This window comes from Oxyura jamaicensis, chromosome 7 (genome assembly GCF_011077185.1).
Source record: "Oxyura jamaicensis isolate SHBP4307 breed ruddy duck chromosome 7, BPBGC_Ojam_1.0, whole genome shotgun sequence".
Classification (NCBI taxonomy): Eukaryota; Metazoa; Chordata; class Aves; order Anseriformes; family Anatidae; genus Oxyura; species Oxyura jamaicensis.
This window is the reverse complement of record NC_048899.1, coordinates 23,315,964-23,326,205: the sequence shown is the minus strand read 5'-3', so window position 1 is coordinate 23,326,205 and position 10,242 is coordinate 23,315,964. Positions and strand designations below refer to the sequence as shown.

At 59.5% G+C, this 10,242-nt stretch overlaps 2 protein-coding genes and 2 long non-coding RNA genes across 4 annotated transcripts in view; 2 read left to right on the top strand and 2 right to left on the bottom strand.

Annotated features, from left to right (window-relative positions):
• Nucleotides 1-262: 262 nt before the first annotated feature.
• LOC118169709 lies at nucleotides 263-2,296 on the bottom strand. Its single transcript, XR_004752237.1, has 3 exons — nucleotides 2,204-2,296; nucleotides 1,889-1,994; nucleotides 263-621 (listed from the first exon to the last, which is right to left on the bottom strand). It is a non-coding gene; the product is annotated as an uncharacterized LOC118169709 (long non-coding RNA).
• Nucleotides 2,297-3,023: 727 nt separating this feature from the next.
• Nucleotides 3,024-7,108, bottom strand: GLB1L (galactosidase beta 1 like). Its single transcript, XM_035330925.1, has 16 exons — nucleotides 7,040-7,108; nucleotides 6,706-6,878; nucleotides 6,406-6,556; nucleotides 6,204-6,264; nucleotides 5,988-6,082; nucleotides 5,702-5,882; nucleotides 5,562-5,620; nucleotides 5,338-5,459; nucleotides 5,193-5,233; nucleotides 4,961-5,079; nucleotides 4,773-4,847; nucleotides 4,609-4,698; nucleotides 4,400-4,513; nucleotides 4,078-4,209; nucleotides 3,581-3,796; nucleotides 3,024-3,504 (listed from the first exon to the last, which is right to left on the bottom strand). Exons 1-16 carry the CDS (start codon nucleotides 7,106-7,108, stop codon nucleotides 3,286-3,288), a joined length of 1,917 nt encoding a protein of 638 aa, XP_035186816.1. The 3' UTR covers nucleotides 3,024-3,285.
• A 208-nt stretch (nucleotides 7,109-7,316) lies between these two features.
• Nucleotides 7,317-9,075, top strand: STK16 (serine/threonine kinase 16). Its single transcript, XM_035331215.1, has 7 exons — nucleotides 7,317-7,476; nucleotides 7,612-7,831; nucleotides 7,909-8,042; nucleotides 8,126-8,246; nucleotides 8,350-8,445; nucleotides 8,518-8,639; nucleotides 8,719-9,075. Exons 1-7 carry the CDS (start codon nucleotides 7,391-7,393, stop codon nucleotides 8,855-8,857), a joined length of 918 nt encoding a protein of 305 aa, XP_035187106.1. The 5' UTR covers nucleotides 7,317-7,390; the 3' UTR covers nucleotides 8,858-9,075.
• Nucleotides 9,076-10,009: 934 nt separating this feature from the next.
• Nucleotides 10,010-10,242, top strand: part of LOC118169708 — a 506-nt gene continuing 273 nt past the window's right edge. Inside the window, exon 1 of the long non-coding RNA XR_004752236.1 lies at nucleotides 10,010-10,229. This is a non-coding gene — a long non-coding RNA (uncharacterized LOC118169708). The remainder of the gene's footprint in view (nucleotides 10,230-10,242) is intronic.

Here is a 10,242-nt window from a genome sequence, read left to right as displayed (position 1 = left end):
AGAATGCTGCCTGGAAAGGCCAAGTTAGTATAAAGGGGGTGGACAGGTGTAGGATTTCTACTGAAAACTGCTGTTAGGTTCCATGTCAAATTGAACTCCTGTTAGATACGTTCAACTGCTCCAAGTGGAAAAAAGTAGTCTATGGCAGTGCTATCAAAAATTGCCAAAGGTTGCTTAAATATAAACAAGCTTTAAGCAATTAATTTGGTAAAATAATTAATTTTAATTAATTTGATAAAACTATTTGTTTTCACTGATATATATATATATTGTAATGTGCAGGACAGATTTATAAAATGAAGAGACATGAAAACTTGGCTGCAATCAAAATGCTCATCTAGTGAAAGTGGTAAGGTATTCTGGGTAAGCTTGAATGTCATTAATTATGATAAACATGGATGGATTGGTTACATTATCAGTTGAACTATCAAACAGATCCATGGAGCTGCTAGCACTTTTTGCTGATGGAGTAATTGATCCTCTTGTCCTTGAGAATATTCTCCAACAAGTACTCGAGCCACGTACGTGTACTTCTTTCCATCCACATCTAGTTTAGAATAGGCATTGTGGGCAGAATAGCAGGCATTAACAGCAAGTAAGTTCCATTTCCAAAGTTTGCAGCTATAGTCAGTAAAAAAAAAATTATTTCATTAATAACAATCACTTATCTGCCAAGAGATTCATGGGCTCTAATGATGGCAATAGGGAGATTTAACAAAACAGAACATTTTGCATACAAGGCAGGACTACACAGAGGACATGAGTTATTCCTAGCCCTATTCAGGAAAATGAGCAGTTTTGAAATTTGCATTACTGTGCATTCCAGCATAACTCCGATTAAATCCAGAGTTGTTAATTAAGGTTAATGACTCTTTACTTGTCCCATGAAACAAAAGCTTCTCATTTCCATTGACATTTTTCTCAGCCATTTGACACTTTATTTGGTAAGTCTTCCACAAAAATGGGTTCTGTACCCTTTCAGTCTGCAACATTTGAAATTGAGACTTTTTTTTTAACTTGCTGTCATAAAAAGGATCAGCGTATCAACAATTCAATGTTCTCAGATTCTACTAGCTACAACACATATAGGCTACATTATAAAATAAGTTAGGCACATCACTCCAGACTTCATCACGACAGACAGCAGAACCCAACCCAAAATGCAACAGAGAAATAATGTGGGATAGTTTTGTGTATGACCCAGAAACTTGCAAAACACCTACCTGCCAAGCACACAGGGGTTAAGGCTGAAGATGCTCTGCTCTACTATAGCAAAAGTGATCTAATGAAACTTTAGAAGCAATTGCTTAAGACTTGCTCCAAATACCTTAACTTGATGCTGATTAAAATTGGTAAAACAGATGGCATGACTGCCACTAATCTCTTATTCTTTGAGGAAACGTCCCGAATAACCTCTCATGTAACTTGACTGCTGAGTAGTTGATGCCTATGCAAAAGTGACACTTACATGCCGAGGTATGTAGCCTTGTCACTTCAGGAGTAGCTAATGCTTGAAGCTAATAGCTTGACTGGAAAAAATTTACCGGATGCCAACATAACGTCAAAACTGGCTTCACATAGTCAAGCCAGCTCAAATCAGGGTTACCCTCTTGAGGATTAACACACTAGCAAGCAGTCTGGCACATGCTCCTATGCTACCAGAAGCGAACAGTCAGTAGTGCTCAAACAGGAAGTTTTCTAGGAAGAGTATTCGTGTAGTCCTAAGCAATAACAGCCTTCATTAGCAAATTGCTCTTCACTTGTTTCTGGATAGAGAATCCCCTCTCCTTGCTGAGTTTTGACACTTGAATAAGCAGAAGAGAAAAATGCATAGTAGCTACCTGAACAGAGACCATACACACAGGAACTTCCATTAAAATCACCTGACTTGGCTTGTTTTCAGCATCATAATTCTTGGTGTCAGAAGTAGCTTCTTCTTGAGAGTGGAGATATTTTGCAACAGGTTTGAAGGTCATAAACATCACATTAAATACCTGTGCAGGTATTGAAAGTTTTGTGCATCCTCTTCAGACAATTAATTATAAACATGAGTCAATTAGGAAAGCAGATAAAACTGTCTGCTTCTTTTCCCGTAGTCTTGTCCCATAAGTCCTAACAGGATTTATTTTTCCACTGTTTACTAGTCATTATTCATGAGTTGTTATCAAAGTATTTATGCTTACAAACAATAACATGCTTTTACCTTTTCAATTTTTAGAAGCTGAGTAGTCTTCAGAAACCTTTCTGCCACCTCTCTGTAGTCCTTTGTTTCTGGTTTTAGTTCCACTACCTTGAACTGGTTTTGCATCTCATCGCACGTTTCAGAGAGCACTGTGGTTTCTTGATCTTCAGGAGAAACACAATCGATTACTCAAATCCCCTAAAGAGAAATATGCTCTGCTACAACTCCCTCTGAAAACTTGTACACCTAGCTTGTCACTAGTGCCTGGTGGCTCTTGTCACCCAAGAGTACTTCTTTTAAAACCAACCAACCAAAGGAGTAGGGAGTTTCAGTTTCCAGGTTGTCACTGCACTGGCAGTTGATGTGCCTGAATGGGCACGTCTTCTGAGTGGACCTCCACACCAGACTCTTTCCTACTTGCCTTATTTTGCAGGCTTTCAAACCACATACTTGTTCATCCTTACTCCCCATTCACTGGGTTTGCTGTTCACTAGCTGAATTTGGTCTACAAATAAATGCCTCTTCTGATGCAAGAACCCAAATTCACCATTTTTCCCTCTTGGTCACACAGAGGAAATGGTAGTGGGTTGCTAGTGAAGACAACAGTAAACATACATTTTTCTCACTCAGGGAAGAGGAAGGAAGTTGCAGGTAGAGAGTTGCTCCCAATGAGGGAGCTCAGTGTACGATCCCCCTCCTGGTGACCCGGCAACCCAGTTTTGGGGCAAGAAATCACCCCGGCACTTACACCTGAACAACGCGGAGGAAGTGGGGAGGAAGCATAGCAGCAGCAGCGCTCACCTCACACCTGACCTGGCAAGAAACCACTGCAGCCAGGGGATTACTGGGAGACACGGAGGCTCTCAAACGGTTTATTGCAAAGGGTTCCCGCAGGGGACACGGGAAAAGGAGCAAGGTCCTCTTGGGCCATGGCTTCTCTACTCCTCGCCTCCTCTTCGTCCTCGTAGGAGTCCAGGCCCACCTCCTCGTAATCCTTCTCCAGGGCAGCCATGTCCTCGTGCCCTCCTCCATGCCCTCGCCCACGTACCATGGTGTGCACGAGACATGTACCAGGTATGTGACAGTGCCTGGCAGCCCCACGTTTATTCTGCAGTCCAGGTGCTGGGGCTGAGGGTCCTGTTGAGGAGGGGTTGGTCAAGGAAGAGCAGGAAGGGGGTGGGAGGTGCTCCCTCCAGCTCCAGCACCGTGATGTTGTTGGGGCAGCCAACACGCAGGACTGAGCCAGGCACAAAGAGGGTCTGCTGGGGCCCACGGCGGGGCCAGTAACGGCCCAGGTTGAAGCCATTTATCCACAGCTGGCCCTGGAAGAGGGAGATGGGACTGAGCTGTGCCCCTCTCCACCCCCTCATCTGCTCTCCTCGCCCTGCATGACCCTACCTTGCTCCAACCTGGGAACTTCACAAAGGTGTCCCAGGCAATGCCAGGGGTCTCAAAGGTCCCGGTGTAGAAGGCTGGCCCCGATCTGCCCCTGCTGCTTGACTGTGGCAGGGCAGCGTGGGGCCAGCCCTGCTGCACGGCAGCATCTACAGCCAGCGGGTAGATGAGCCAGTTGCTGAGCGGGCTGGAGTCCAAGGAGAGGTTCCCCAGCAAACCCTGTGGTGGAGGAGGAGGGAAAATGAGGCAGCGGGGTTTGCCCTGGGAACGGGATGGGATCCCATGGGAGGGGCTGCACGATCCTGGCTGCCACGGCACCAGGAGAAGGGGATGCCAATCCCACTGCTTTATCCTGCTCCCGCTGGGTTTGCCCCCTGCCCAGGGTCACAGCAGTGGGTGGGTGCGGAGGAAGGAGGAGACAGTGCACGATTAACCAGGGAGCAGGGCTCAGGGTGCCCGGATGGGGTCTGTGGGGGGGCTGTTTGGCTGTTTCCCCTCACCTTGAAGTCACTGAAGTTGGCCCCGAAGCTGAGCCTGCCCATGTTCTCCAGGAGCACGTCCAGTGCGTCCCCTGCCCTGCCGGTCACACGCAGCGTGGTCTGCCCGTCCCGCTCCAGCGTCCCCTGGTACTCCTGCAGACACAGGGTCAGTGCTGTACCCGTCCCACTGCCCCAGATGCTGCCAGCACAGCATCCCGCTGCCTTCTCCCCCCAGAGCCAGCCCCAAGGGGACACAAACAGGCCAGCGGGGTGCCCCTCAGGGGCTCAGTGGGGCTCGCAGCTCCCCGCCGGTCCCCGAGGTCCCTCCCAAGAGGCACCCCACCTTCTGCAGCATCACGTAGCCACGGTCGCAGACGCCATGGGGAGGAGCGCTCAGCAGGGCTGGGGCTGGGACGTCGCGGGGCAGCTGTGTGTGGTACAGCACGAAGCCGTGGGCCTGCAGGGCAGTGCAGAAAGGGGAAGGGGGCTGCCGTGGGCCCCTTTCCGCCACCCCAGCGTCTCCCTCGATGTGCCCCAGCGCACCCACCTCACCTGCTTTATGGCCTCGAAGGTGAGGGGGAACTGGCTGCGGATGGGCCCGGAGGGGGACAGGACATCCAGGACGTCCAGGAGATCAGCAAACTGCAGAGGGAGGGGAGCTGGGCAGCCAGGCAGTGCCAGGCAGGGGCCTCACAGCCCCCGGCGCCTGCACTCACCTTGCGCAGATCCACCCGGCCGTAGGCATACTTGGGGGTGGCGGGGGGCATCGGGCCCACGGGCAGGGGCTGGAACTGAACAGCGGGCTGTCAGGGGGCTGAGGCGTCCCCTGGGACAAGCAGGGAGATGTCCCTGGCCTGCCAGGACTGCCTTGCCCACTGCTGCCCCCTCCTGCCCTGCTCAGCACCTTGCTGATGACCATGCGGATGGCAAACAGCTTCTCCGTGGGGTCTCCGGCCTCTGAGAGCGGTGCGTCGTAGTCGTAACTGGTGGTCACTGGTTTGTACTGGGCCTTTAAGTCAGCACCTGCCCAGGGAAGCGATGGGCGCTGCACGAAGGGGCTCTCTGGCAGAGCTGGGGCCGAAGAAAGCCCCCCCCAGCCCAGCACCACTGTGCCCCCGCAGGCAGCCCCCACTCACCGCTCCAGTAGGCGAAGTTGGTGCCCCCGTGGAACATGTACCTGCGTGACACCCAGTGAGCGCGCTCAGCACCCACACACCGACCCAGACCCCCCCGCAGCCCCCCGGGGCCCAGGCTGCGCCCCCTCCCCGGCTGGCTACTTGCATGTTGACGCTGGCTCCCAGCCGCAGCATGTCGGCGAGTCCCCGGGCCAGCTGCACGGCGCTGGTGCTGGCGTGCGTGCCCCCCCAGTAGTCCAGCCAGCCCGTGTAGTACTCGGAGTTCACCTGGGGGGGCAAGGGAATGTCACCAGTCCAATGACATCCCCCTGGTGACCCGCCTCCCAGGCAGCCCGGACCCCCAGCTCGCCCCCTCCTGCGGTGCCTCACCAGGGGTCCCCTCGGCTCGATGCTGCGCTGGGCACCGAACGCCTCTGTCACGTTGGAGTCTGCAGGGGAAAAAGAAGGGAGGTTGGAGCAGGAGGGGGACGGGACCCCCCGTCCCCTCTCCTCCTCCCCCTTGGCAGCACCTGGCCCGAAGTCGACGGTGGCGTAGAGCCCCCACAGGGTGCCACAGCGCAGCTCCTCCGCCTGCGCACCGTCGGTGGTGAAGAGCAGCACCTCGCTGCCCAGCAGCGCCCGGAAGGAGCCCAGCAGGTGCCGCAGGTAGTCGTAATCGCAGGCGTAGTAGCTCCCGTATTCGTTCTCCACCTGTGAGCCAGGCACGGTGCAGCCAGGTCCTGACGGGCACCCAGCTCCCCCAGATCCTCTCCCCAAGGCACCCAGGGGCACCCCAGCAGCCCCGCAGCACCCCACCTGCACGCTGATGATGTTCCCCCCGTGCTGGTAGAGCCGAGGCTTGATCTTGGGGAGCAGGACGTGGAGCCAGGAGTCAACAGCAGCCAGGAAGGCTGGGGGGACACGGCGCAGCTCAGCCCGCCTGCAGCCCCCCTGTCCCAGGGGATGGAAATAATCCGGGGGGCGCTGGGAGAGGGGGCAGCACCATGGCTCCGGCCCCATGCTGAGGCTCACCGGGGTCGGAGGAGCGCAGGACGATGTCCGATTTCCACAGCAGCCAGGCAGGCAGGCCGCCCTAGGGGAACACCCGCAGCATGTTGACGTTGGGGTGCACGGGTTGGAAGGAGAGACAGACAAACTGCTCAGAGAGCCCCAAAGGCAGGCCAGCCCCGCCGTGCCCCCCTGGCCACCCGTCACCCCCCAGCACGGGGCTCACCATCTCCCACTCGGCACAGATGTAGGGCCCCGGGCGCAGGATCACCAGGAGCCCCAGCTCTGCTGTCAGGTCCAGGAAGGCTTCCACGTCCCGGTCCCCAGCGAAGTCGTACACCCCCGGCAGCGGCTCGTGGTAGTTCCAGGGCACGTAGCTGGGGTGAGACAGGGATGGTGACTGGTCACGCACTGGGTGCGTGTTGTGCCTGGCAGGGGGGTCCCAGGGGTCCCGGAGCTCAGTGTATGGGCTGCTCCCCCTCCTGGCAACCCAGTTTTGGGGTGAGGGATCACCCCCAGCACTTACACCTGCACGGCGTTGAGCCCACTCATGTACATCTTGAGCAGCCGGTCGCGCCAGGCGGGGCGCGGGACGCGGGCGTAATGGATGCTGCCCGAGACGTAGCGAAAAGGGACGCCGTCCTTGCGGAAGCAGTCATGCTCGTAGTCCAGCTGGAAGGAGCGCGGCGGGGCGCTGGGCTGCGGGGAGAGGCAGGGCTGCAGACCCCCAAAGCCCCCTACAGGGACCCTGAGGACCCTTCCTCAACACGGGGCGAGTGGCAGGGGCCAAGAGGGAGGAGATGGTTAGGGGTTGGTGTGCAGAGGTTTGGGGTGCAAGGGGTTGGGGGTCCTCCACCGACCTGGGCGTGCAGCAGCCCCGCAGCCAGCAGCAGGGCGAGGCCCGGCAGCCCCGGGCCCGGCAGCCCCATGCCGGCGGGCGGGCACGGCCCGGTGCGGAGCTGGGCACCGCGCTCCGGTTCTCCGTGGGGGCTCGCAATGGCGGGGTCACCCCGCTTGGCCCCGCCCCCTTGTACCAAACCACGCCCCCTTCCCTCAAACCACGCCCCCTCTACAATACCGCCCGTTCTAACTCCCCACGCCCATTCCATGAGGCCCCGCCCCCTGAAGGAGGCCCCGCCCCCCGCGGGTGCCGGCGGCGGGGCGCGGCGGTGACGCGCGGCGGTGACGCGCGGCGATGACGCGCGCGGACGATGGGGCAGGCGCTGTGCGTGTGCTCGCGCGCCACCGTCAGCATCGGGGGCGCGCGCTACCTGCTGCTGCACCGCCTGGCGGAGGGGTGGGCACCGGGGGGGGGGGGAGAGGGGGCTGGCCGCGGGGGGGGGGGGGCCCCCCCCGGGACCGGGGGCGCCCCCCCCCCCCGCTCCCCTTCCCTGGGGATTGCCAGCCCCAAATGGCGCCCGGCTCCCCGCAGGGGCTTCAGCTGCGTGGACCTGGTGGAGGGGCTGCGTGACGGGCGGCTGTACGCCCTGAAGCGCATCGTGTGCCACGACAGGGAGGACCGGCAGGCCGCCCTGCGCGAGGCGGAGATGCACGGCCTCGTGCGGCACCCCAACGTCCTGCGGCTGGAGGCGCACTGCCTGGTGGAGAAGGGCGCCAAGCACGAGGCCTGGCTGCTGCTGCCCTACGTGCAGGTGAGGGGGGCACGGTGCCCCCAGCCCCTGGCCGCACGGCGTGGCGGTGGAGGCGAGCGGCTGCTTGCTTTTGGCAGGGGGGGACCCTCTGGGGCGAGGTGGAGGCGCTGCGAGAGAAAGGGGCCTTCATGCCGGAGCAGCGCATCCTCCTCATCCTCCACGGCATCTGCTGCGGGCTGCAGGCCATGCACAGCAAGGGCTACGCGCACAGGTAGGGGCTGCCAGCCCTGCCTGGGGTGGCTGCGTGAACATCTGGGGGGGCGGCGGGCGCCCGGTGACATCTCCCCCCCGCAGGGACCTCAAACCCACCAACGTGCTGCTGGATGAGGACGACCGGCCCGTGCTGATGGACCTGGGCTCCATGAACCGGGCCCGCATCGAAGTCACCAGCTCTCGGGAGGCCATGGCCCTGCAGGTGGGTGACCCACAGGGGGGAGCACCCCGGGCCTCGTCCCGCTGCCCACCCCTGCCCCGAGCCCTTCATCCCTTCACTCACCCTCTCCTCTGCCTCTCTGCAGGACTGGGCTGCCCAGCGCTGCACCATCTCCTACCGAGCCCCGGAGCTCTTCACGGTGCCCAGCCAGTGCGTCATCGACGAGCGCACGGATATTTGGGTAAGGATGCGGCCCCCGGCCCCCTCCCCTTGCCATGTGATGGGGGGCTGCCCTGACCCTACCATGCTCCAGTCCCTAGGCTGCGTGCTGTACTGCATGATGTTCGGGGAGGGCCCCTACGACATGGTCTTCCAGAAGGGCGACAGCGTGGCTCTGGCGGTGCAGAACCCCATCGCCGTGCCCCCATCTTCCAGGTGAGGCACCAGGTCTGGGGGGCCGGGCCCAGCTCCCCATGGCAGGGCCGTGCTGACCCCTCTCCCTGTCTCCCCGCAGGTACTCGGCCGCCCTGCACCGCCTGCTCTCCTCCATGATGGCGGTGAACCCCCAGGAGCGGCCCAGCATCGACGAGGTCCTGCAGCAGCTGGAGGGGCTGCAGCCTGCGCCGGCCGGCCAGGTCACCACGTGCATCTGAGCCCGTCCCACCCCGCGGCGGCACAGGCCGAGCTGGGAGAAGAGCAGCTGCCCTCGGCCCTGCTTCCCTGCAGGGCTTGTTTCAGAGGGGATTTCTGCACCCGGGGGAGAGCTGCTACGTGCCGGAGGTGTGTTGGACTTGGAGCGTGGCCTTTGGGGGTGTGTGCTGGGGGTTTGTGCCCCAAACGCTGCTGCTGGGGACTCGCACAGCCCAGGGCTGAGCCCCAGGACTGGTACACAAGACCTGCTGCTAAACACAGGGGCTTACAGAGGAGCAGGGTGTTCAGCATGGCACCCCGAGGGGGCACTCCTGCCCAGGGCACAGCCGTGGTCGGGGCCCAGCCTGGTGCTGGAGCGAGGCAGGGGGCAGGCGAGACCTGGTGCCTGCTCCACCGCCGCCCTCAGCGCCCACGTTGCCTTGTGTTTTCAGTAAAATATGTTCTTTATTGCAGAGGTGTGGATGGTGTCCCTGTTCTGCCAGGGCATGGGGTGAGCAGGATGTGCATTCTGGGTTGAGCAGCCAGCCAGAGCCCGCAGCCAAGCGCTGCCGGAGGGGAAGGGCACGGGAGGACAGCCCTGGCGGGTCGGCGCAGCCACAGCATTAGCATTAAGCAGGGAGAATTAATCTCCAGCCCCAGTGTGCCTGATGGGTGAGAGTCAACACAAATCTCCCATCTACAGCTGGGGCTGGGCACTGCTGGGCCGGGCCTCTGAGGCAGCACCGGCAGGGGAAGGGGGCTCAGCACAGTGTAGACACAGGGCAGGGAACGGGCAGAAGGAGCAGCAGCCCAGCTTTACGGGACAAGAACAGCCTTGGGACAGCAGGGCCTGCTCTGCAAACACCCCAGCGCTACGAGCACTCGCAGGCTAGCATCTGAGAGGGCTCACCGGGACACACAGCAGGTGCAATGCCCACAGGCAGGGGGGGAAAAAAAACAGTGCAGCCAAGTGGTTTCCACAGGGAGCGTTCCCCTCCTTTAATCCTCCACCACAACACGGCAGTAAAGCAGCCACAGGGATTCACACTGCACTGGATGCCCTCGCAGGGTGCACCTGATGCACCGCAGAGCTTGGGCATGGCCCCTGCCCTGGGCTGTGGCTGCAGGTGCACAGGGCTGTTCCCTCTGCTCCCAACACTCTTCTTCCAGCCCAGCCCACCTACCCCTCTGGCTGCACCTGGGGGGATGTCCCAGCAGCCACAGATGTTTTCCTGCTTGGGCACAATCGGCTCCTCCGGACTCCAGGTACGATGCAGGGCCATCCACAGGAGGAAGCGGTACCCACCCTGCCTGGGCCAGAGAGCAGTGAGCATGGGCACTGTGGCCCTGGGGACGCATACCTGTGTGGGGAGCGAGCTGGAGCAGGAGCAGAGTGTGGGGAGGAAGC